Below are 26,599 nucleotides of genomic sequence, written 5' to 3' on the forward strand. Positions count from 1 at the left end.
ACATTGTAACAGTTTGTAATTTGATGACATGATAAAGCTATTCACTATATTTTGCTAGATGAAGGTAGATTACAAAACAGTATTGTGGTGTGATTCTTTTTTAAAATAATAAATCCTACATGCCTATATCCATGTGTTAATTCATAGAGAAACAGATGAAATGACTTGGAATAAAATGTTCAAAGAAGCTCTTTCTAAATGAGCTTTATTTTAAGCTTTTCTGTATTTTCTAAATTTCTGAATTAAGAATGCACTAACTTTACAGCCAGAAAAAAATAGAGCTAATCCCTCCCTCTTTGAAAGCAGAAGAAATAATAGAAGGAGATATGTGTATGGAACACAGAGTAGAATTCTGTAGTGGGATGAATTCTGGCTTTAAGTGGTCTGAACTTTCTTCATAGTTATGAAGCCTTTCAGAATTCTGCTACCTTAAAGGTAGTCTTAAATTTTGAAACCTAAGATTTTTTTTATTTAAATTCAGTTAGCCAAGGTATAATACGAAATCTAGGATTTTAATACACAATGGATTCCTCTTGCTGCTTGCCTCTCAATTACCTCAGCTCAGATCTCAAATTGCCAATCTCTCCACCAGCCATTGCTCCAGTAAGGAAATCACACCTGCCTTGGAAATTGATTAATACTAAGCCCTGCACGTAGGAGAAGAAATGCGACTTAGGTCTGATGTGGCTGCAGAAATTCAAACCATTCTTTTGATGAGCAGGCAGAAGAGGAAGTAATCTGAAGGACTGGGATGATGACACTTTAGAAAACACAGCAGAGATGCCCATTTCTACCTCCAGGAATTGATTAAATCAGCCCTTCAGAAAATTAGCTAAGTACCCTAACAAATCCCAGTGAAGGAACTAAGATGGCTCCAGAATGCAGATTTTTTTTTAAAGATTTTACTTATTTATTTATTTGACAGAGAGAAATCACAAGTAGATGGAGAGGCAGGCAGAGAGAGACAGAGGGAAAGCAGGCTCCCCGCTGAGCAGAGAGCCCGATGCGGGACTCGATCCCAGCACCATGAGATCATGAACTGAGCCGAAGGCAGCGGCTTAACCCACTGAGCCTCCCAGGCGCCCCCAGAATGCAGATTTTGAATTGGAAAGGGGAAAGGAGATTTTGTAATCATGGAGACCAGTTAATTAGTTAAATAAATGTATATAGATCCTATCTCACACCCTTGAGCAAATTACTTTGAGTGGATTGAGTCATCTATACTCCACTCAGCAGAAGTCAATACCCCATTCCTAAATCAATGGACCCATGAAATGATAGGAACCCATGTCCTGTTAAGGTTCTGGAAGGGAATGTAAAGTTGGTGAAGACATGGAAGCTGGACAGTAAGAAGGAGTTGCTCAGCTTTGCTGAGCAAAGCTGATAAATTATAAAATATCCATGTAAAATAATACCAAGATAAACAAACGCAAAGCTGTAGAATAACTAAGGATATAGAAAATTTTCAAGATATAATACCAGTAGAGAAATCACTTTACAAAACAGGTTGACCAATACAATTTTATCAATATGGAGTGATAGATTTTTAAAAGTTAAACATCTTTTTCACTTATCTGTTGCTATGTAACCATCCCCAAAGTTTGTGGCTTAAAACAAAAAGCATTCATTAGCTCATTATTCTGGGGTTGGCAAATTGGGCTTGGATTGGCTGAGCAGTTCTACTAATTCCACTCATCTCGACAGCAGCCAGTGGCTTGGTGGGGGCTGGATGGTCTAATATGGTCTCAGTGAAATATCTGGCAATTGCTGCTGAATGTAACCTGGGCTTCTGTCTCCAGGTGATCTTTTGTCTTTAATCAAGCTAGTCATAACCTTCTGTTTGAAGTGGTCTGAGGGCAGGAAGAGGAAAAGAGCAAAAGCTGCAAGACTTCCTAAGGCTTTATCTTGAAAGTCTTAGAACGTCACTTCTACCACGTGCTGTTAGTCAAAGTATATCACAGGGTCTTGCCTAACAGTAACCTACCATTTCAGGAGAAGAACAATTATTCCCTTTTCTGAAAAACAGAACAGGGACCACAAAACCCCCAACCTTGAGGTTGGTTTCAGATATGCCCAGCAATGTTTTCTTTTATTCAGAACTCTTCATTTAGAGAAGAGCACTGAAGGGGAAGGGGACAAAAATCATCAAACACCAGACCTTGGAGCACAGACTAGGGAAATTGGAAGATATTCTTCAACACCATACAGTCTCTTGCCATCTATCACACACAGAAGTAAAGGGGACATGGGGAGTACTGCTAATCCATTTTAGTATCAAAGGAAAAAGCCAGGGTCACTGACATCCAGGGCTGAAACTTTCTCTAAGTTCACATCAAGTTTCCTGGGGAGAGAGCTTTGGGAAGATGTGGTTCTGAAACCATGGACCTTGACCTCAACTCCCAAGGGTGATCCTTTGAGGAAGGAATCTCACTCCTAGGTTCTCCAGATGTCTTCCTAGGACTTTGCCTAAGGGACTCTTCGAATTCTAAAGTTCATTCCAAAAACAGGTTTGTGCTTTTTTGCTTGTATGTAACATTTATACTACCAGTCAAATATCTGACTCCCTTTTGGTGACCTTTTCTCTGCAGCTGGGGTGCATGGCTCTAAAGCAGGAAGAAAAAAGGGAACGCAGGCATACACCCCTAAGAAAGGAAAGAACCTAAAACTGACCCCTAGATGGGCAACATCATCTTCACTGATAACCCCACTGTGTTAAGCGCGAAGCTAGGCACTGGAGGTGGTTGTGCCCTGAGAAGGCAGCTCAGGCCATGCTTCGGTGCAGCGCGACTCTAGTCAAACAGGCATTGCAGTCTTCACAAGCATACACACACTCTCTGTGAAGTCTTCAACAGACCCCTCAGTCCCGATTTTAAACCCAGAACTGAAGACATAAAGCTCTGTCATCACACAACCAAACTCGTACCGGTCAGAGAATTAAAAGCCTCTCCCGTCACACTAGGAAACAACTTATGATGTCGGTCTCAAACCCCACAGTGTCACATGCCTCACATCACAGTCGACTGGTCACCCACAATGTCCTGCATCCGATTAGGGACACACACGCGTGTCTACACCTGTCACGGCCACATCACCGCTCATACTCGCACTCGGCTTCGTCACGACCACAAACGCGCGTACAGAGGCTTGAGACCCGGGCTCCACACACCCCGTCAGCACTGTGGGGGCGATGGGCTTCCTCACCGTGAGCGACGGTTGCCACTCCGAGCGCGATGACTTTCAGGTAGTCGGGCGATAATGAAATAAGACCCTTCATCAAAGTTCTTTTTCAAAAGCTGCAAAGGGGCTGTGGGAAATGTAGTTCAAGGTCGGAAAAGCCCGTATGTCGAGAAGGCGCGCACGCGCGCGCTCCCGGGCTTTGCCTCAAAGACCAAGCCGCGGAGACACTTGGGAGGTACAGCCCGCGCAGGAGTACGCAAGCGCGGACAGCTGACCAGTGGTCGAAGGTGAGGCTGGTGGGTCCTACGGAGGCGGAGAAGGCGGGTGATGGCGGGACCCGGGGGAATGCCGAGGAGGGAGGCGGGAACCTGGGCTGGGAAAAGCGAGGAAGGAAGAGGGAACCTGGGCCAAGAAGGCCGGGGAGGAAGGCGAGAGTCTGGACCCTGCATAGAGCGAGGAAGGAAGCGAGAACTAAGCAGAAGGAACCAGAATCCAAGGCCGAGGAACACGGAGGAGGGAGGGGATAGGGAGCCTGGGCCGGGGAGCGCCCTAGAGGCAACCGGTAGTCCAGGATGGACAGCGCCGAAGTGGAAACTAGAAGCCCGGGGCTGGTGTGAGTTTGGGGAGGGCAGGAATTTTGGTTTTTTCCCCCATGAGGAAACCCCAAGTCTCGCGGTGCGGCCTGGCACACAAGGGCGTTCAGTTCATGTAGCTTTTTGTGGCTTTCCTTGTGTGGTTTGAGCATGTGTTCCTTGTGACGTTGTGGAACCGGTTGTGAAAGTGATAAGGTCTCGGTGTGTGTCTGATTTTTCAAATAGGTTACGAGTCGATTTGTATTTGAGACTGCATGCGACTTTGGAGAGACGACAGTAAGGGGTATGTGAGTAAAATTTCGTTACTTTGTGTAGAAGTCTGTAATGGGCTCTGAGATTATGCGTGACGTGTGTCTATGGGATCGTGATTGTTCGTGGGTGATATAATTGTTTCTTTGTCTAATTTTTAAAGTGTTTTGTGTGCACGGTCCGCGGCAATTCATGAATATTGTCTATTGTGTGACTGAGATGGAGCGCTTGAGAAACTGGATGCATGACCAGTTAAATATGTTTAGATTGTCTGAATATTGGCCTTTTTATACGCTTGTAAAATTTTACCCTGTGGCAATTAGACAATTGAAATAGAGATTTTTTTTTTAATGGAGAAAAAGAAATAAAAATAATTTTCAGATGGTAGGATTGTATACTGGGAAACCGCATACTGACTAATAACTTGTATGTTCAAATGAGTATACCATTTGGGAGTACACACATAAAAAATTTCTCCCATAATTGCCACTCAAAGTTGCTATTTGGTTGAATCTTTTTATTCCCCTACTGCTGGATGCATTCCTAGACAGATTCAATAATTTCAGTCATTCTGAAGACTGAATCTGTTGAACATTAAAATGTAAGATTAGTCTCATCTTTTGATAGCTATTTCGTTAAATAAGATGTTTACTGTAGAAATCAATACTTGAACATGTTTTAAAAGTAAAAACTCTCCCTCCTGCTGGAAGCCTGCCAGGGAAAAGAGTACATGATCAGTTAGTTTCTTCTTTAATTCCTCAACCTCTATTTTGTCTCTTCTTTACCCCCTCTAGGTGGGTAGTCTCTAGCTGGAATGGATTGGGAGCTGGAAAACAGGAAACAAGTCAGAAGTCAGGGACAAGAAGAGGCTAACATGATTGGTACCATTATAATTTAGTGTTAAGTCAGCTCTTAACCTGAGAGAACCCACTGCTGGGAACTTCCAGATACACTTCCCTTCTCATGGGTACAGCCACTTCTCCAGCTGTCTCCTCAGTGTTTCCTCTGGGCATGAAGTAGTCCACCTGCTCTGGTGGGTCTTGTCTCTCCGGTGAGTCCTCTTGGACAAGAGGATCCAAGCCAACCCAGGCAGTCTCCATCCATGGGTTGCCCATCTAGAGCTCAGGTGAGAATTAACTCTCTCAGTCACTTTGCCGTCTCAGATCCTGGAAATATGTACATTTCCCCCCAAATTCTCTCACCACTTTGGTTTCCAGGGGCATCAGCCTCTGAGGAGCCTCTTGTTTTCTTCTCCTGGAAAACTATACCCTAAAAATAATTTTTACCCTCCTAGACATTTCCTTCTTTCAGCCTCTCCAGCCTCTTGAAGTCGGGGTTAAATTAACTGGAGCAAAACCTTACGTTTTTTACAAGATTTTATTTTAGAATGAGGGACACTTAGAAGCTTGTTTTGCTCACCATCTTTGGGACATCTGCTGAGACTGAGAGAAAAATTCCTAAGTTACCATGCTGTTGAAAACAATGACAACAATTAGAAAATTCAGAGGTTTGTTGGAAAAAATACAAATCAATAGGCTTTATATGTGTGCTTATATATATATGTATATGTATGTATCAGAAAACTATGGAAAATGATCAGTGGCCATCAAAAATACGAGATACAAAGGATTTTGTAATCTGTGAAAAAAGAATTAATGTTCCGAAGGGACTCAAAAAGTCAGACTTGAATAAAAGAATAGGCAGACTAAAAGTGATAAAGTGTTAAAACTCCCTTAACATCATGCAGTTCCATTAAAATGTCAGTAAAAATTTTGCACTTTCTAAAATTCTTATGAAAGGGATGCCTGAGTGGCTCAGGCAGTTAAGCGACTGCCTTTGGCTCAGGTCATGATCCCAAGATCCTGGGATCAAGTCCCACATCGGGCTCCTGGCTCAACAGGGAGGCTGCTTCTCTTTCTGCTTCTGCCTACTTGTGCTCTTGCTCTCTGACAAATAAATAAGTAAAATCTTTTAAAAAATAAATAAAATAAAATTCTTGGGAGAATATAAAAAGCCAAAAATTCTGAAAGAAAATGATAAAGGGGGAAATAGCCCTAACCTGACACTAAAATATGTTTTAAAAATGTAGTAACTGCAGAGTCATCCAGATAATTAAGTGAACAGGTCAGTGAAATTAAATATAAAATGCAGATCTACTCAAATATATAAAGGAAATAAAGTATTTGATGGCAGTTTTGATGAAGGGAGGAAATATGTTATTGAACACCTGACAGCACTAAACCAGATGGTCAATAATCTGTTATAAGTTATTTTTGCATAGGAAAAACACAAAGTCAGTTGAGAAACTATAATTAAGTACTTCAAGTAAATACAGTATTTCTGGGGCGCTTGGGTTGTTCAGTTGGTTAAGCATCTGCCTTCAGCTCACATCATGATCCCAGTATCCTGGGATCGAGCCGCACATTGGGCTCCCTCAGGGAGCCTACTTCTCCCCTTCTCTCTGCCTGGTGTTCCCCCTCCTTTTTTTTTTTTTTTTTTTTTTTAAGATTTTATTTATTTATTTGACAGAGAGAGATCACAAGTAGACAGAGAGAGAGGCAGGCAGAGAGAGAGAGAGAGAGAGAGAGGGAAGCAGGCTCCCTGCCGAGCAAAGAGCCCGATGCGGGACTTGATCCCAGGACCCTGAGATCATGACCTGGGCCGAAGGCAGCGGCTTAACCCACTGAGCCACCCAGGCGCCCCCCCTCCTTTTTTAAAAAATATTTTTATTTATTTGACAGGCAGAGATCATAAGTAGGCAGAGAGGCAGGCAGAGAGAGAGAGGTGGAAGCAGGCTCCCCACTGAGCAGAGAACCCGATGCGGGCTTGATCCCAGGGCTCTGGGATCGTGACCTGAGTCCAAGGCAGAGGCTTTAACCCACTGAGCCACCCAGGCGCCCCTACTGCTCCCCTTCCTTGTGCTCTATCAAATAAGTAAATAAAAATATTTTAAAAAAACAGTATTTCCTTCATCTTAAAAAGATTTAATACCAATCTAGAAAATAAAAGTATGATAGAGGAATGAAAGAATAAGAGACCATTCACATGAGAAACTAAGGTTTTATACTTATGAAAAGCTTATTTTCTGTCATAATAAAAACCTAGAACCACAATTTCCTTCTTTTAGATAGGCAAGCATCAACAAGTTTGTATCAGCATTTGTCAGGGTGTGGAGTGACAGGTATTCTCATGTATTGCTGGTGATAGTATAAATGGTAGAGCCTTACAGAAAACAGCTTGGAGGTAGGCTGCTAAGAGAGAAAAGATGATGTTAAAAAGGAGGGGAACTTGCCTGAAATCTAATCTGTTGCCCAAAGGCCTGTATCTCTGGATTTGGGGATAAAATAAGATCTGTTTGTCTCATTCTCCCCCTCCCCCCCATTAATTTTGTGGAATGTGCACAGCGGTCAAGGGCCGAAGCAAGGGAAATGGAGGCAAATTCATTTGAGTCCTAAGGCATATGAGAGCTGTAAGGCTTGTATAGTGTCATGTGGCTTCTTTTCATCCTGGCTTTGCCTTCATAGGAACTGCCTCTTTTCCAAAGAGGAATCCAAAGGAAGACTGGTCACATCTTGCAGATCTCAAAACCATGGCTCAGGTGAGGTGATGGTTTCTCTCTCCTTTCCAAAATCCTCTTTTTTTTTTTTTTTTAAAATGGAGATTTGAGCATTTGCCTTTCTGCACTAGATCCTCCTGCCTATCTTCTACAAAGAAGCAGTCCCCATTACTTCCTGTATTGGCCAGATAAGCCTTTTCCTTCCATACATGCTCCTTCTAATTTTAATCAATGTTCACACATCAAGCGGGTATATCCTTGAACATCTTTCTCAGTCTTCTCCCAGAAGCAGAGCTGGGACAAAAATTCTTTTCCTCAAATGAGAACATATTACTGCATGAACTTGTCTTATTTAGATAAAAACAGTCAAGATGGAGATAGAATTGATAGATTACTATTAGAAAGTGGCAAGGAGTCTTGTTTTGAGGCTTTGAGAATCAAGCGGTGCTGGGCAAGTTGTACAAAACAGAATCTTGCTTTTCTCCTGTTTGATCCTTCAGTTTTGCTAACAATTCCTAAAAACCTGGCCTGCTAGTAACACTCCCCCATTATGCTAATGGTGTTGCTATGTTTAAATTTCTTAAATTTTATATTTGGATGCAGGAGAAATAAATGTATGTGTTTAGATCACTATATTGAATTACAAGTATAATTCTTGAAATATTCTGTTCTTGGTTTCAAAGATGTTACTCTCTTGGTTCTTTCAGAAAATTCATCTTTAGAGGCACTTGGGTAGCTCAGTTGATTAAGTGTCTGACTTTTGGTTTTGGGGTTATGGGATTGAACCCCTTGTCCCAATCCACTTGGGATTCTCTCTCTCCCCCTCTCCCTTTGTGCTCACCCTCCCGCCCCTCCGCTTACAAGCACATGCTCTCTAAATAAATAAATAAATAAAATCTTAAAAAAGAGTGAAAATTCATCTGTGTGTCTGGACCTCTTAAATACTAGTGTTCTCCAGATGCTTTATCAGTTCTCTTCTCTTTACAGCCTCCTGTTTCTATTCACAGTCAACCACTATTCTAATGATGCTCACATAATTTTAAACCTAAAACTCTGTCAAAAGCATATCCAGTCTCCAACTAAATACCACCACCTGCGTGTTCCACAGATACTTCAGGCATCTGGCCAAGATTTATCTCATCCTGCCCATCCTATTCCTTCTTGTTTTGTTTTCAATCTGCTTTTGGCCCCGGTCCCATACCCACCACTAATACAGTTAGCTTGAGTTAAATAAATGTCTCTTTTCCACTGCACAATTTAGTGGTGAATCTTACTCCTTATAACCCAGTTCCTTTATCTCCACTGATACCTTTATTTTGAGTGCCTCTTGCATACCGTGGACACTTGTTCACCCATTCAACACCTTTATTCCTTTTCCACTTAACACCTTTGCTCACCCAGTACTCACAATGAGTCTTTGTGTTTCTGTGCTTTCCTGTTTGTGTATGTGTGTTAAAATAGACTTAATATAAAATTTCACCATTTTAGCCATTGTTAAGTTTATAGTTTAGTCCCATTAAGGACATTGACAGTGTTACATAACCAGCAGCACTATGTATTTCCAGAAGGTTTTCATCATCCTAAACAGAAACTCTGTACTTACAACATTAATCAACAACTGTTCTCTTATACTTTTTATAGCCTCAGACCTAAAGCACAGTAGAAGAATGTGTAAAGACATCCCATTAGGGTGAAAAATGTTAAAATGCTTATTCACAGTTTAAATTCAAAAACAGTCATCATTAATAATAATATAATTTTCCAGGGTGCCTGTGTGGCTCAGTGGGTTAAAGCCTCTGCTTTCAGCTCAATTCATGATTCCAGGGTCCTGGGATCAAACCGCACATCGGGCTCTCTGCTCAGTGGGGAACCTGCTTCCCTTCCTCTCTCTGCCTACTTGTGCTCTCTGTCTGTCAAATAAATAAATAAAATCTTAAGATAATATAATTTTCCAATTCATGAATATGATGTACATCTCTTTTTGTTTAGATCTTTAAATTCTTTCAGTAATGCTTTGTTGTTTTGTGTTTACCTTCTTATGTTTTGATATATCAATCCCTGGGTATTTTTTTTTAATGTTACTGTAAATGTTACTCATGTTTTTAAAAATTATATTTATTTATTTGACAGAGATCACAAGTAGGCAGAGTGAGAGGAAGAAGCACACTCCCCACTGAGCAGAGAGCCCTATGTGGGACTCGATCCCAGGATCCTAGGACCATGACCTGAGCCGAAGGCAGAGGCTTTAACCCACTGAGGCACCCAGGCGCCCCAGTGTTACTCATTTTTATTTCAAATTCTCACTGTTTACCACTAATATGTGAAAATGCAATTCTTTTTTTTTTTTTTTTAAGATTTTATTTATTTATTTGACAGACAGAGATCACAAGTAGGCAGAGAGGCAGGCAGAGAGAAAGAGAGGAGGAAGCAGGCTCTCCGCGGAGCAGACAGCCCGATGCGGGCTCGATCCCAGGACCCTGGGATCATGACCTGAGCCGAAGGCAGAGGCTTTAACCCACTGAGCCACCCAGGCGCCCCCTTTTTTTTTTTAAGATTTTTTTTTTAATTTTTATTTATTTGACAGAGATCACAAGTAGGCAGAGAGACAGGTAGGGAGAGAGAGGGGGAAACAGGCTCCCCGCTGAGCAGAGGGCCCAATTCGGGGCTTGATCCCAGGACTCTGGGATCATGACCTGAGCCGAAGGCAGAGGCCTCAACCCACTGAGCCACCCAGGCACTCCGCAATTCATTTTTGTATAATGATCTACAATCTTTCTAAAGTCACTTATTCTAGTAATTTTTTTGTATATTCTTTAGGATTTTCTACAGTCATGTCATATGTGAATAACAACTCTTTTTTGTCTTGCTTTTCAATCTATTCATTTACTACATTGCCTAGACCCTTCAGTACAATGTAGAATAAAAGTGGTGAGAACAGACATTTTTACCTGTATTCAGTGTTCCATTACTAAGTATGATATTAGCTGTAGGTTTTACATAGATTTATTAGTTTGCTGATAGTTTTTATAATGAGAGGGTGTTTAATTTTTTTCAGAAGTTTTTCTGAATCTATGGTTTAGTCCCCCTTATATGACTTTTCTATTTTTTTCTATTAACACAGTGAATTAGTAGCCCTAGGATAAATGCCACTTTGTCATGATATTTTTTTTTTATATACTGCCTAATGAATTTGCTAACACATTGTTAAGAAGTCTTGTTTATGAGTCAGAAGAATTTGGTCTAATTTTTCTTGTAATACCTTTGTTTAGTTTTGGTATCAGGGTAATTCTTTTTTTTTTTTTTTTTTTTTTGAGATTTTATTTATTTATTTGACAGAGAGAGATCACAAGTAGGCAGAGAAAGAGAGAGAGGAGGAAGCAGGCTCCCTGCCGAGCAGAGAGCCCGATGCGGGACTCGATCCTAGGACCCTGAGATCACGACCCGAGCCGAAGGCAGCGGCTTAACCCACTGAGCCACCCAGGCGCCCTGTTTCTTCTTTCTTAGTTCTTATCTTTTTTTTTTCTTTTTTTAAAGATTTTATTTATTTATTTGACAGAGAGAAATCACAAGTAGGCAGAGAAGCAGGCAGAGAGAGAGGAAGGGAAGCAGGCTCCCATCGCAGAACCCTGGGATCATGACCTGAGCCGAAGGCAGAGGCTTTAACCCACTGAGCCACCCAGGCACCCCTAGTTCTTATCTTTTTTGTTTCCTTTTCCCCCCCAATACTTCAGGTTTAATTAAATCATGTTCAGTTTTGTAGATGGAAGCTTATGAGACCTTACTTTTTTTCTAACAGAAGGATTTACTGCTATAAATTTCCCTCTAAGCACAAAAAAATTTGAACATACTGTATTTTTATTTTGATTCAGTTGAAAATATTTTCTAATTTCCCCTGCGATTTCTTTTTCAACCTATTGGTTGTTTAGAAGAAATGTACTTAATTTCCAAATCTTGGGGATTTTCCATATAGCTTTCTATTATTGGTTTCTACTTTTATTCTTTTCAGTTAGGGAACATATTCTGTTTGATTTCAATCTTAAATTTATAGAGACTTTTATTGTGGCACAGATTATAGTTTAAGTAGATGACTGTGCTGTGTGCATGTATATAGAGTATTTATTCTGGTGTTATTAGGTAAAGTATTCTCTAAATAATCAGGTCAAATTGGTTGATTGTGATGGTAAAGACTTCTTTCTGTATCTTTATTGATTTCCAGTCTGTTATAGCAATGACTGAGAGGAAAGTTGAAATCTTCAGTTATAATTTTGGTTTTGTCTACTTTTCCTTTTCTATTCCACTAGTTTTTACTTAACATATTTTGAAGTTCTGTTTTTAGGTGCATTCACATTTACAATAGTTATATTCTCTCATGAACTGACCCACACTGTTACTATGAAATGCCTTATTTAATCCCTACTAATAGTCTTTGTTCTGAAATATATATTATTTGATACTATATCCATTTGGCTTTCTTACAATTAGTAGCTACAGTGTACATGTTTTCCATCCTCTTTTTTAAAAAAAGATTTATTTATTTTAGAGAGTGTGAGCAGGGAGATGGGCAGAGGGAGAGGGAGAGAATCCTCAAGCAGACTCTCCACTGAGCATGGAGCCTAATGGGGGGCTCAATTCGAGAACCTTGAGATTATGATCTGAGCCAAAACCAAGAGTTGAACCCTCAACCAACTGAGCCCCCCAGGTATCCCTCCATCCTTTTTACTTTAACCTTCCTATGTTTTCATATTTATAGTGCGCTTTTTTTTTTTTTTTTAAGATTTTATTTCTTAGAGAATGTGCATGAGCAGGGGGAGGAGCAGAGGTAGAGCAACAGGCTGACTCAGTGCTGAGTAGAGAGTCCGACCTGGGCCTAAGTAGTGCTCAAGTATATGAATAAACCACAATTTGTTTACACTAATTATGTTTTGATAGTCTTTTTTTTTTTTTTTTTAAGATTTTATTTATTTACTTAAGACAGAGAGAGCATGCACAAGTGTGGGGAAGGAGCAGGAGAGGGAGAAGCAGATTCCCCACTGAGCAGGGGCCCAACATGGGACTCAATCCCTGGACCCAGAAATGACCTGAGCCAAAGGCAGATGCTTAACCAACTGAGCCACCCAGGTGCCCCAAGATATAAGTGTCCCGTAGTTTTCAGAGTACAGATCTTTTACTCTGGTTAGGTTCATTCCTAGATAAGTTATGATTCCTGGTGCAACTGTAAATGGGATTTGATTCCTTGATTTCTCTTCTGCTGCTTCATTATTGCTGTATAGAAATGCAACAGATATGTTTATGTTGATTTTGTAAACTGCACTTTGCTGAAATCCTATATTCTAGCAGTTTTTTGGTGGAGTCTTTCAAGTTTTCTACATAGAATATCATGTTTGTGAATAGTGAAAGTTTGGGACGCCTGGGTAGCTCAGTTGGTTAAGCAGCTACCTTCGGCTCAGGTCATGATCCCAGCGTCCTGAGATCGAGTCCCACATTGGGCTCCTTGCTTGGCAGGGAGCTTGCTTCTCCGTCTGCCTCTGCCTGCCACTCTTTCTGCCTGTGCTCGCTCTCGCTCTTCTCTCTGACAAATAAATAAATAGATCTTTTTAAAAAAATAGTGAAAGTTTGACTTCTTCCTTGTTAATTTGGGTGCCTTTTATTTCTTTTTGTTGCCTGATTGCTGAGGTTAAAATTTCCAGTACTATGTTAAATAACAGTTGTGAGAGTGGATATCATTGTCTTTTTCCTGACCATCCAGGAAAAGGCTCTTGTTTTTTCCCCATTGAGGATGTTATTTACTGTATGTCTTTCGTATATGGCCTTTATGATGTTGAGGTATGTTCCATCTATCCCTACTTTGTTGAGGGTTTTTATCAAGAATGGATACTGTATTTTGTCAAATGCTTATTCTGCATCTATTGACAGGATTGTATGTGTGTTTGTTTGTTTTTAAGATTTTATTTACTTGACAGAGAGATCACAAGTAGGCAGAGAGGGGCGGGGAAGCAGGCTCCCTGCTGAGTAGAGAGCCCAGTGCCTGGCTCCATCCCAGGACCCTGAGATCATGACCTGAACCGAGGGCAGAGGCTTAACCCACTGAGCCACCCAGGTGCCCCAAGATTATATGTTTCTTATCATTTCTTTTATTAATGTGGATCCATGTTGATTGATAATGCAGTACTGAACCACTCTTGCAGCCCAGGAATAAATCCCACTTGATCATGGTGAATAATTGTTTTAATGTACTGTTAGATTCCGTTTGTTAGTATCTTGTTGAAAATTTTTACATTCATGTTCATCTGTGATATTGGCCTATAATTATCCTTTCTGGTGTGGGCTTTGGCTTCTGAATCCGGGTAATACTGGCCTAGTAGAATGTGTTGGGGAGTTTTCCTTCCATTTCTATTTTTTGGAACAGTTTGAGAAAAATAGGTATTAACTCTTTTAACTATTTGGTAGAATTCTCCTGGGAAAGCATCAGGCCCTGGACTTTTGTTTGTTAAGAGATTTTTGATTACTGATTTTGTTTCTTTGCTGGTTATGGGTGTCTTCAAGTTTTCTATTCCTGTTTCTGTTTTGGTAATTTGTCTATTTCTAGGAATTTATGCATTTCTTCCAGATTGCCTTGCTTGTTGGCATATGATTTTTAATAATGTTCTCTTATAATTATTTGTATTTCTTTTGGTTGTGTTGGTTGTGATCTCTCCTTTTTCATTTGTGATTTTATTGATTTGGGTCCTTTCTCTTCTTTTTGGTAAGTCTGGCCAGGGGGTTTTTAATTTTATTAATTCTTTCAAAGAACCAGTGCTTAGTCTGATTCATCTGATCTCCTGGGGGGTTTTTTTGTCTATCATTTCCTTCTGCTCTAATCTTCATTATTTCCCTTCTGCTGCTGACTTTAGGCTTTCTTTCCTGTTACTTTTCTAGCTCCTTCCGGTATAAGGTTAGGTTGTGTATTTGAGAGTTTTGTTTCTGGAGGTAGGCCTGTATTGTTCTGTACTTTCCTCTTAAGACCATTTTTGCTTCATCCCAAAGATTTTGGACTATTTTGTTTTCACTTTCATCTGCTTTCATGTATTTTTTTTTTAATTTCTTCTTTAATTTTCTGGTTAACCCACTCATTCTTTAGTAGGATACTCTTTAACCTCCATGTATTTATAGTCTTTCCAAATTTTTTCTCGTGGTTGACTTCAAGTTTCATAGTGTTGTGGTCAGAAAATATGTATGGTATGATCACAGTTGTTTTATACTTGTTGAGGCCTGTTTTGTGATCCAGTATGTGATCTTTTCTGGAGAATGTTCCATGTGCACTGGAAAAAATGTGTATTCTGCTGCATTAGGATGAAGTGTTCTGAATATATGTGTTAAGTCCATCTGGTCCAGTGTGTCATTCAAAGCCATTGATTCCTTGTTGATTTTCTGCTTAGATGATCTCTCCATTGCTGTAAGTTATTGTATTTTTATTAATAAACTTCTTTATGTTTGTTATTTATTGATTTGTATATTTGGGTAGTCTCAAGTTGGGAGCATAAATATTTTACACTTGTTAGATTTTCTTGCTGAATAGACCCCTTTATTATGATATAATGCCCTTCTTCATATCTTATTACAGTCTTGGTTTAAAATCTAGCTTGTGGGTTCCTGGGTGGCTCAGTCAGTTGAGCATCTGCCTTTAGCTTGGATCATGACCCCAAGGTCCTGGGATCAAACCCACTCTCTGATCAGAGGGGAGCCTGCTTCTCCCTCTCCCTGCCACTCTGACTACTTGTGATCTCTGTCTTCCTATTAAATAAATAAAATCTTAAAAATTTTTTTAAAAATCTGGTTTGCCTGAAAAAAGTATGGCTACTCCAGCTTTCTCTTGATGTCCATTAGCATGATAAAGGGTTCTCTGTCCCCTCACTTTCAATCTGCAAGTATCTTTACTAACCTGTTTTTTAAATCCATTTAAATATATTCTATATTTTAAGGCAGTTTTAGGTTCATGGCAAAATTGTATAGAAAGTACAGAGTTTCAGGGTGTCTAGCTGGCTCAGTCCATGGAGCATGTGACTCTTAATCTGGGATTGTGGGTTCAAGCCTCAGATTGGGTATAAGATTACTTAAAAATAAAATCTTTTTTTTTTTCCAAAAAGTATAGAATTTCCATTTATCCCCTGTCCCCACACATGAATAATTACCCCATTATCAACATTTTGTTCTACACAGTGATACATTCATTACAGTGAATTTTTAAAAAATTAAAATTAAATTAATTAAAATTTAATCTACATTAACACATTATTTCCCTAGGTCTACAGTTTACATTAAGATTCACTCTTGGTCTTACATATCCATATCCAGTGGATTTAAACAAATATACAATGATATATCCACCATTATAGTACTATATAGAATAGTTTCACTGTTCTAAAATTCTCTGTGCTACACTCACTTATCCCTTCCTCTATTTTTTTTAATTGTCTCCATAGTTTTGCATTTCCAGACTATCATAGTTGGAATCATACAGCCTTTTCTTTTTTTTTTTTTTTTAATAATTTTTTAAAAAGATTTTATTTATTTATTTGACAAAGAAAGATCACAAGTAGGCAGGCATTGGGGGGGCAGGGAACAGGCTCCCTGCAGAGCAGAGAGCCTGGTTCAGGGCTTGATCCCAGGACCCTGAGATCATGACCAAGCTTAATTCAATGAGCCACTCAGGTGCCCCTCATACAGCCTTTTCTGATTGGCTTCTTACACTTACTAATGTGCATTTCAGGTTCTTCCTATTTTGGGATGAGGTTTTGTTTTGTTTGTTGTTTTTTAAGATTTACTTATTTATTCATTTAATTTAGGGGAGGCAAAGGAAAGGGAAGAGGGAGAGAGAGAATCTCAAGCTGAATCCCCACTGAGCATGGAGCTTGACATAGGGCTTAATCCCACGACCCTGAGATCATGACCTGAGCTGAAATCGAGTCACATACTTAACTGACTGAGCACTCAGGTGCCCCAACTTGTTTTTTATTCATCTGTTTATATATATGTTATATTTTATGTCATTCAAATACATTTTAATAGTTTATTTTCATTCATGTATTGACTTTTTAGTTATATCTATATTCATGCCCAGGTTTTCATTATGTTGAATACTTTTAGAATAGCTGCCTTGGGGCACCTGCGTGGCTCAGTGGGTTAAAGCCTCTGCCTTCGGCTCAGGTCATGGTCTCAGGGTCCTGGAATCGAGCCCCGCATTAGGCTCTCTGTTCATCAGGGAGCCTGCATCCTCCTCTCTCTCTCTCTGCCTGCCTCTCTGACTACTTGTGATCTGTCAAATAAATAACAAACTTTAAAAAAATAAAATAAAAAAAAGAATAGCTGCCTTGAAGTGTTTTTTGTTTTATTTTTTTGCAAAATCCAACGTAGGGGCCCATTGGGGATTTTACTTTCTCTGACTGGCTTTTTCTGAACATGGGTCATACTCCCCTTCCTCTTATTTTGTTTTTTTTTTGTTTGAATGCTTAGTAATTTTTCTAGAAACCTGGATATCATGAATAAAACAGTAATGTGATTCTGTTATTTCTTTTTTTTTTCCCTGAGGATTATTGGGTTTTTTAGAACAAAATTTTTTAGAACAAAAATTGTTTTTGTTGTAGCAGACAGCTAATTTGGTTGAAATCCAACTTTTTTTTTTTTTTTAAGATTTATTTGAAAGACAGAGATCACAAGTAGGCAGAGAGGAAGGCAGAGAGAGAGGAAGGGAAGCAGGCTCCCCGCTGAGCAGAGAGCCCGATGTGGGGCTTGATCCCAGGACCCTGAGATCATGACCTGAGCTGAAGGCAGAAGCTTTAACCCACTGAGCCACCCAGGCGCCCCTGAAATCGAACTTTAAACTCTGCCCCTACCCCCAAGTGTAAAGCAGCTGATAGATCAGCTCAGTTCTTTAAGCTTCTACCTACTGCTTTGGACCCTAGGCCCCTAAGGGGAGGGAAGGTAGGTTCTTTTCATGTTCATGTACCTTAACTCTTATTAAGGAATTGGTATTTATACTTATATTTTAGGTTTTACTTTCTGTAGGTCTCTTTCTTCCAGTGTTTTTTACCCCTCATTTCCTGCTGCTTTGTGAGCTGCAACTTCAGACACCTCCATCCTGTAAGACTTCAGTTTTCTTTTGCTTGAGCTGTAAGGTTATATAATGCTGTTAATCAAAAATGCAGAAATCTCAGAATCTCACTAGGTGCAAGTTTTTCATAACTCTTTTCTGGCATCTTTTTGCTAAGTCCTCTGTGACTTCCCCAACAATTGCTTAGTTTAACTACCAACCTGGAGTTCTGGTAGTATTTATACTCTCATTTTGGTTCTCATCATTTCTGTAGTTCTCTCACTTCAAGAATTTATTTCCATGGGCGCTTGGGTGGCTCAGTGGGTTAAGCCTCTACCTTCCGCTCAGGTCATGATCTCAGGGTCCTGAGATTGAGCCCCGCATTGGGCTCTCTGCTCAGCAGGGAGCCTGCTTCCCCCCTCTCTCTGCCTGCCTCTCTGCTTACTTGTGATCTCTCTCTCTCTGTCAAATAAATAAATAAATCTTAAAAGAAAAAAAAAAGTTATTTCCAGTGTGACTCAATTGGTCAAGCATCCTTTGATCTCAGCTTAGGTGTTTACCTCACAGTCATAAGTTCAAGCCCTGTGTTGGGCTCAACACTAGGTGTGGAGCCTACTTTAAAAAAGAAAGAAAGGAAGGGAGGGAGGGAGGGTGAAAAAGGAAGGAAGAAAGAATGAATTTATTTCTAAATTTCCCACTTATCTGCCAGCTCCAAATTCTGTCAGATACATGTTGTCTTAATTATAAATAATTCTTATCTGAGGGATCGTTTTCTTGACCAATTTATTCTATTAGTTTTGGTTGCCAGAAGTTGTTCCCATGCATTTTAAAATAGTATTCTTCCTGCATAACATAATCTTGACAGGGAAAAATTTTACCTTGAGAGTTGTGCTCCCCTTGTAATATACAGCATCTTGTATATTCTTTTGTTGTTATACCTATAGTACCTGTAACACTTTCTAGCATTTATGTTTATACATACTTTCTTAAAGATATGTGTTCCTTGGGCGCCTGGGTGGCTCAGTTGGTTGGACGACTGCCTTCAGCTCAGGTCATGATCCTGGAGTCCCGGGATCGAGTCCCGCATCGGGCTCCCAGCTCCATGGGGAGTCTGCTTCTCCCTCTGACCTTCTCGTTCACGCTCTCTCTCACTGTCTCTCTATCAAATAAATTAAAAAAGTTTAAAAAAAAAAAAAAAGACGTGTGTTCCTTGCTTTGAGGCTATGTAGGGACTGTGCCTTATATGTCTTGGCATTCCAGTAAACTAATGAAGTTTTAGGGTACAAAGTGACTTCTATTTTGAGAATTAATTATTAAATAAATTCAGTGACAGGTACGTCTGCCTTCACTTTTGTTTACCTTACTATGTAAATCACAAAATAAAAATGATTGACTTTTCTTTATATTCATATGAATGCCCCAAAGGAGCAGGATCAAAAGTAGTCCACAGTATCTGGTCAGCTTACTCTGATCATAGTTCCAATTCATTGCAGGCATCAGTGTCATTCAAAGATGTGACTGTGGACTTTACTCGGGAGGAGTGGCAGCACCTAGATCCTGCTCAGAAGACTCTGTACATGGATGTAATGTTGGAAAACTATTGCCATCTCATCTCTGTGGGTAAGAAGAACTCTCTTTGAAACTTTCAGTAGCATACATTTCCTTTCAAAGGGCCTGAATTATGCGTTGAATTTCAGGCTTAAGAGATGATGAATTATTTGTTAACAGAAAGGATAACTGTGTACTTTCCCAGAGCAAGATGTTAAGTTTTCTCTTACATGAAGAAGTATCTTAATTTGCAGTCCTGAAAATGTACTGTAATAATTTTTCAAGTGCATTAAAGCCTAAGCAACTTAATCCAAATTTTTCTTTATCAGGGTGTCACATGACCAAACCTGATGTGATCCTCAAGTTGGAACGAGGAGAAGAGCCGTGGACATCATTTACAAGTCATACCTGCTTAGGTGAGTTTCTCACTCTTCAGGTAGATGAAATCTAGTGGAGAATAAATTTTAAAATGGTCACATGGTGGGTGGCACCTTTGAAATATTTTGTCTTTTTAAAGGCTTCTAACCTTTTAAATGATTATCATGCCTGCAAAACTTAAACTTTCAAATATCACTTTCCCAATATAACATTCTTTTCTAGTTTGCTTGATGTTACCTAGTTTGCTTGATGTTATCAAGTTGCCACTCAGTCAAAATGTACTATAAGCCTTCCTATAGATCTTTTTTTGAGATTTGTGTCTTTTTCTAGCCTTCTCAGTTCTTTATCTTCTTGCCATTGTATATATTTCTTTTAGGCATTCTTAAATCTATTTTTTTTTAAGGTTTTATTTATTTGACAGAGACAATGAGAGAGGGAATACAAGCTGGGGAAGTGGGAGAGGGAGAAGCAGGCTTCCCTCTGAGCAGGGAGCCTGATATGGGGCTCGATCCCCCAAGACTCTGGGATCATAACTTGAGCCAAAGGCAGATACTTAACAGTTGAGCCACCCAGGTGCCCCTTAAATCTATTTTTAAAGAACAGAATGGGGCGCCTGGGTGGCTCAGTGGGTTAAGCCGCTGCCTTCGGCTCAGGTCATGATCTCAGAGTCCTGGGATCGAGTCCCGCATCGGGCTCTCTGCTCGGCAGGGAGCCTGCTTCCCTCTCTCTCTCTCTCTCTGCCTGCCTCTCCATCTACTTGTGATTTCTCTCTGTCAAATAAATAAATAAAATCTTTAAAAAAATAAAAATAAAAAAAATAAAGAACAGAATGTTCTTGGCTATTTCTTCTCATTGCTTTCTATTTTTTTCTTTTTCTTTTTATTACCTCAGATTTGTTTTCTGTGCTAAGTCTAATAAGCTCCCCTTCTCACCACAAATCTAGCTGTTGGTTTTGAAACTTATTTGCCTTGGCCCAGATTGATAACTCCACAGTTATCATTTTTTCCAGTAAACTTCTGTGGTTCATTTTATATGGCTGATCATCATTCCTGAAGTCAGCCCTTAGTATGGGTAAAACATTAACTTATTCTTATCCTGATTCCCTTAGTGATTATTTCCAACTTGGCCTCTTTTCTTCATTACTAGCCATATTGCCTGGAACAATACCTGGCATATAATTGTCACTGATACATATTTTTTTTTTTTTTTTAGATTTTTTTTTTATTTATTTATCAGAGAGAGACAAGGGGAGAGAGCGAGCACAGGCAGACAGAATGGCAGGCAGAGGCAGAGGGAGAAGCAGGCTCCCCGCTGAGCAAGGAGCCCGATGTGGGACTCGATCCCAGACGCTGGGATCATGACCTGAGCCGAAGGCAGCTGCTTAACCAACTGAGCCACCCAGGCGTCCCGATACATATATTTTTAAATGTATATTTTTTCACAGTACTCTCAGTCTTATTTCTCCAATTTGACCTCAAGGGATCTGCCTTTAAATTATAGTAATCTCATCCATTGTGAGGACTAAAGCTCTTTATGTAGATGTCTTGAACACTGAGATACTCAGCACATTTCTCCCACCCTCACTGTAGTACTTTAGGATTCGGCACTCTGATGTTTCACCTGTTTGGTGACAATATGTTGAAATGAAAATCATGAACTTTCCTAGCTTTTAAATTCTTTTCTCATTATCTATTTCTAAATTATTTTATTTCTACAATTGATATCAGCTTTTTCTGTCTCTATCATCATCTCTTGTGAGTCACTTCACAATTTGTATTATGTTTATCAGCCTGTGAGATAGACATCTTCCCATATTTTCATTTTTGACTGATGTCATACAAAATGATGTTACCTTACTTCATGTCTTGACTACAATAATTACATCTTGGCTTTGCTATAATTTTGTCTTAACCCTTTTAATTTATTATTCCCTATTACTAAATGAAATTGAACTTATCATTTAAAGACTACTAAAATAAGCCTTCATTTTGTCTTTTCAACTTTATTTTTCTCCCTTGTGGAAAACTTGATAATTTCCACGTGATCTAGTCTCCTCAGTATTCTCTACACATCTTATGATTTGTCAAGATGTCCTTTTCATTGTGTTTTGAAACACAATGAAATATCTTTTAAGTTAAGGCCTGAGATTTTTTTTTTCTCCAACGCTGTTTCTTAATTACACCACATCCTCTTTTGAATTTCCATGCTACCAACTAACTAAACCACAACTCTTGGATATGATTATGTAATTTGATAACTGATTATACAATGGTTTATGTTTAAGGATTCTTTCCTTAAGAGGATAAGATCCTCTGTTCGAATCTTTCTTACTCTAGTATATAACATGTTAAGTATTCAGTAGATGCTTCATTAACTGTGGAGCTATACAGAGGAGGTATGTTCTCCTCCATTCAGAAAGCTTACACTGGTGAGTTCTTTTCAGATGTACCTGCTCAGGCCATCACAGTATAGATTCTGTTTGAAACGGTTGAATTCTGCCAAGCACTACCTATATAGGTAGGATACACAGTGTTAATATACACTCAGAAGAGTTAAAGGAGATAACCAATAAAGTATTCTTTTCTGTGAAAAAGGATTACTATCAAAATCTGTATTTTTCACAAAACATTTATGACTTGATTAAGCTTGTAAAAATATTTGTTAAAATTGACTTTCCTAGACCATGACCATTTTCAGGTTATAAAGAAATAGTTCTTAAAGTGGTGGGGGGAAATAAATGAAGGAATTTTGATATAATTGAAGGGTAGCATTTTCTTGAAGATTATCTAAATATGAGTAGAAATAAGACTGGAAGGCAAGCCACCTGATTAAAAGAACATGAGCAAAGCATGTGATAAGAGTAAGTGAGAGGGGCCCCTGGGTGGCTCAGTGGGTTAAAGCCTCTGCCTTCGGCTCAGGTCATGATCCCAGAGTCCTGGGATCGAGTCCCATGTTGGGCTCTCTGCTCAGCAGGGAGCCGGCTTCCTCCTCTCTCTCTCTGCCTGCCTCTCTGCCTACTTGTGGTCTCTGTCAAATAAATAATAAAATCCTAAAAAAAAAAAAAAAAAAAAAAAGAGTAAGTGAGATACTTATAATGCAATAAATACAAGACCTTACTGTTGTTATGTGTGAGATTTGGCAGATATGTGGACAATTCTGAAAATGTGTTTGGATATAAAACGTGAATCTAGGTGATTTAAAGTCTTGTTTACAGAATTTACTTGTATGTTGGTGTTGAGGGTAATGGACTGAAGAAAAAAACCGAGGTTTAACATTGTTCCACTGAATGTGGGTGATTGCAAAGTAACAGAAGTCAAATATAGCTACAAAATTATAAAAGAAATGAAGGTTAAAGTTAATGATTTAGAATGAGAATGAACAATCTAATCTTGTCTACCATATGGAAAACTGGAGTTCAGATAATTTACTGTATCGGAAAGACTTGCAGCAGTCTTTCTTTAAACCTGAAAAAATTAGTCTGCAAAGAGGAATAGTTATAATTGATGATCATGAGATTTTTGTTATTAAACCATCCTAAAAGGATAATAGCAATATGAATATGCCAGTAAATATACCCCTACTCAGTTTTATAGTTCCTATTGGAAGTATTTTCTCAGCTCTTCTCTTATAAGAGAAATTGATTCCCAGCTATATGGAGGATAAGAGCCTAGGCTATAAGATTGTCTTTCTAGGGTCACCTGGGTGGCTCAATTGGTTGAGAGTCTGACTCTTGATTTTGGCTCAGGTTATGATCTCAAGGTCCTGAGATCAAACCCTGCATTGGACTTTGTACTCACTGAGAGTGCAAAAGTTACTAATGTACATTGCTTAATTTTTAATTTTTTTTCCACACTGAGGCAGAGTTTTTATTTAGGTTTTGTGTCTTTTTCCAAAAGTACTTTGTCGTGGGGTCTTTCTTGATCTCATATGCTAGATCTTTCCATAGCAAAAATGTGAAGATTCGCAAATTGTTATTAACTATTTTCTTTTGTAGAAGAAAATTGGAAAGAGGAGGACTTTTTAGTGAAATTCAAGGAACACCAAGATAAGTTTTCTAGATCAGTTGTATTCATCAACCACAAAAAACTGATTAAGGAAAACAGTAATGCATATGAAAAGACATTTACTTTAAGCAAAAACCCTATTAATTCAAAAAATCTACCTCCTGAATATGACACTCATGGAAAAATTTTTAAAAATGTTTCAGAATTAATCATCAGTAATCTAAGTCCTGCAAGAAAAAGACTTAGTGAGTATCATGGATATGGGAAATCACTCCTTAATACTAAAGCAGAGACAGCTCAGCCTGGAGTCAAATCCCATAATCAACGTGGCAGGGCTATTAGTCATAATGAAGTACTTATGCAGTACCATAAGGTGGAAACTCCAGCACAGTCATTTGGATATAATGACTGTGAGAAAGCCTTCCTTAAAAAGGGAGGATTAATTACGCATAATAGAACTTACAGAAGGGAAAACCCATCTGAATATAATAAAAGGAGAAGAGCAACCAATATTGAAAAAAAACATACATGCACTGAATGTGGGAAGTCCTTCTGCAGGAAGTCAGTATTGATTCTGCATCAGGGAATTCACACAGAGGAAAAACCCTATCAGTGTCATCAATGTGGAAATTCATTTAGAAGGAAGTCTTATCTCATTGACCATCAGAGAACTCACACAGGAGAAAAACCCTTTGTTTGTAACGAATGCGGAAAGTCTTTTCGCCTAAAGACAGCCCTCACTGATCATCAGAGAACACATACAGGGGAGAAATCATATGAATGTCCACAGTGTAGGAATGCCTTCAGATTGAAGTCACACCTCATTCGTCATCAGAGAACTCATACAGGAGAGAAACCGTATGAGTGTAATGACTGTGGGAAGTCCTTCCGCCAGAAGACAACACTCTCTTTACATCAGAGAATTCATACAGGAGAGAAACCCTATATTTGTAAAGAATGTGGGAAGTCCTTTCATCAGAAGGCAAACCTTACTGTACATCAGAGGACTCACACAGGGGAAAAGCCCTATATATGTAATGAATGTGGAAAATCTTTCTCCCAGAAGACAACCCTCGCTCTTCATGAGAAGACTCATAATGAGGAGAAACCCTATATTTGTAATGAGTGTGGGAAGTCCTTCCGCCAGAAGACAACCCTTGTGGCACATCAGAGAACACATACAGGGGAAAAATCCTATGAATGTCCTCACTGTGGGAAGGCCTTTAGAATGAAGTCATACCTCATTGATCATCACAGAACTCACACTGGAGAGAAACCATATGAATGTAATGAATGTGGGAAGTCCTTCAGTCAGAAGACAAATCTGAATCTACATCAGAGAATTCATACAGGGGAGAAACCCTATATTTGTAATGAATGTGGGAAGTCCTTTCGCCAGAAAGCAACTCTGACTGTACATCAGAAAATACATACAGGACAGAAATCTTATGAATGCCCTCAGTGTGGGAAAGCCTTTAGCAGGAAGTCATATCTCATTCACCATCAAAGAACTCATACAGGAGAGAAACCATATAAATGTAATGAATGTGGGAAGTGCTTCCGCCAGAAGACAAATCTCATTGTACATCAGAGAACTCACACAGGGGAAAAACCCTATATTTGTAATGAGTGTGGTAAGTCCTTCAGTTACAAGAGAAACCTCATTGTGCATCAGAGAACTCACAAGGGAGAAAACATAGAAATGCAATAAATGATGTGACTTCTTTGTAAAGCCTTCCCAAGTTATTGTAAAACTTTAGTTTAAAAAACAGCATGCTAAAATATTTTAAAAAGGTAATTTTAATCACAAATGTAATAATAGTTAAAGTACCAACTACCTAACTACTGTTTCTAGCATATATAATGGGTATGATCATTTGTTATTAAATTCTATCAGAAATGAAGCTAAATTTTAAGTTTTCAAGTTCTGTTGACTCAGTTTATTTTTTTAAAAAAGTACTTACATAATACATGAAGACCAAGATACAAAATGGTCATAATGTCAGTTTCTATAAAAGAAGGAAAATATGAAATATATTTCTCCTTATGCTCTGGAATAAAAAACAATTGTTACTTCCCCAAAGATCACCATATACCTGGCTTAAAATATCATAAAGTAGTCTTTGCATGTCTTTAAACTTTATGTATTTTTTTAATCATGTATCATGAATTTTTTTGTGTCTTGTTTCACTCAACATTTTTAAGATTCATACATTATTGCATGTGGCAGTAATGTGTTCATTTTCATTCTGTTTACTCTTCCATCTTACAATATACCACTATCTATCCTTTTGATGGATATTTGTATTTTTTATAATTTTGTGTTGTAATAAAAATGTTGCTTAAATGCTATAAATATTCATTTGTGTGCATATTTCTTAATCTTATATTAAGATGAATTACTCAGACCAAGGGTGTGTGTAAGTTTTTTCAGCTATGGTAGATAACTGCCAAATATCTCAGACCTTTCTTACTATGAGATGATTCACTTGGAGAGTAACAGCTCTGATTGTAAGCAATGTGGAAAAGATCTTTAGCAGTCATCCAGCTAGAGAATTATTTTTAAAAATCCATATAATGTTTTAATTTTAAGACTGTTAATCATGAATATATGAGTGTAATAAATTTAAAAAGACTGTTTAGCTGTGGCTTAAACCTTACACAAAACCAGAGAATTCGTATTGGAGGGAATCCTATAGTTGTCATTATTATAGGGATAATTTTAGCCATAACTTACACCTTATTCAACATCAAAGAATTCATACCAGAGAAAGGGAAGTTAAGAAGTGACATAGATGAGTAAAATTTGGGAGAGTGAGTCACTTAGACAGAACTATGAAATAGATATATAAGTAAGCCTTTATACCTCGATCTCAGGAAATGTGGGTATCTGAAATTCTCAAAATCCCTGGAGGGGCACCTGAGTGGCTCAGTTGGTTAAGCCTCTGCCTTTGGCTCAGGTCTCCTCCCAAGGAGCCCCCAACTGGGTTCCCTGCTCAGCGGGGAGCCTGCTTCTCCCTCTCCTCCC

General features: G+C 38.9%; 1 protein-coding gene and 1 long non-coding RNA gene across 12 annotated transcripts in view; one reads left to right on the top strand and one right to left on the bottom strand.

The window, feature by feature from the left end:
* The first annotated feature begins 1,656 nt into the window (after positions 1-1,656).
* On the top strand, positions 1,657-26,552 carry ZNF567 (zinc finger protein 567). 10 transcript variants are annotated; one of them, XM_032323622.1, is made up of 8 exons: positions 3,308-3,464; positions 3,996-4,053; positions 4,814-5,145; positions 7,544-7,617; positions 9,706-9,714; positions 19,135-19,261; positions 19,519-19,605; positions 23,562-26,549. In XM_032323622.1, exons 4-8 carry the CDS (start codon positions 7,609-7,611, stop codon positions 25,280-25,282), a joined length of 1,953 nt encoding a protein of 650 aa, XP_032179513.1. In that variant the 5' UTR covers positions 3,308-3,464; positions 3,996-4,053; positions 4,814-5,145; positions 7,544-7,608; the 3' UTR covers positions 25,283-26,549. The 10 variants fall into 10 exon arrangements, with proteins under 10 accessions (XP_032179508.1, XP_032179509.1, XP_032179515.1 ...); XM_032323617.1 differs by lacking the exons at positions 3,308-3,464; positions 4,814-5,145 and adding an exon at positions 1,657-3,241 and having other exon boundaries at positions 23,562-26,551; XM_032323624.1 differs by lacking the exon at positions 4,814-5,145 and having other exon boundaries at positions 3,254-3,473; positions 23,562-26,552.
* Positions 18,770-26,599, bottom strand: part of LOC116579011 — a 35,382-nt gene continuing 27,552 nt past the window's right edge. The window contains exons 4-6 of one of the 2 annotated variants that reach the window (XR_004281101.1): positions 25,536-25,580; positions 19,108-19,636; positions 18,770-18,800 (exon numbers count right to left, since the gene is read on the bottom strand). This is a non-coding gene — a long non-coding RNA (uncharacterized LOC116579011). Of the gene's footprint in view, positions 18,801-19,107; positions 19,637-25,535; positions 25,581-26,599 lie in introns of those variants that run through there. The other variant, XR_004281102.1, reaches the window with a different exon arrangement.

The sequence above is a fragment of the Mustela erminea genome, chromosome 19, assembly GCF_009829155.1.
Source record: "Mustela erminea isolate mMusErm1 chromosome 19, mMusErm1.Pri, whole genome shotgun sequence".
Lineage (NCBI taxonomy): Eukaryota > Metazoa > Chordata > Mammalia > Carnivora > Mustelidae > Mustela > Mustela erminea.

Excerpts from the sequence above, each read along its gene's own strand:
- ZNF567 (XM_032323617.1), top strand. The coding sequence starts at position 3,188 with ATGGGCTTCCTCACCGTGAGCGACGGTTGCCACTCCGAGCGCGATGAC. Across the intron at positions 3,242-3,995 it reads CCGAGCGCGATGACTTTCAG|GTTACGAGTCGATTTGTATT; the intron begins GTAGTCGGGCGA and ends TTTTTCAAATAG. Across the intron at positions 4,054-7,543 it reads TGGAGAGACGACAGTAAGGG|GAACTGCCTCTTTTCCAAAG; the intron begins GTATGTGAGTAA and ends TTGCCTTCATAG.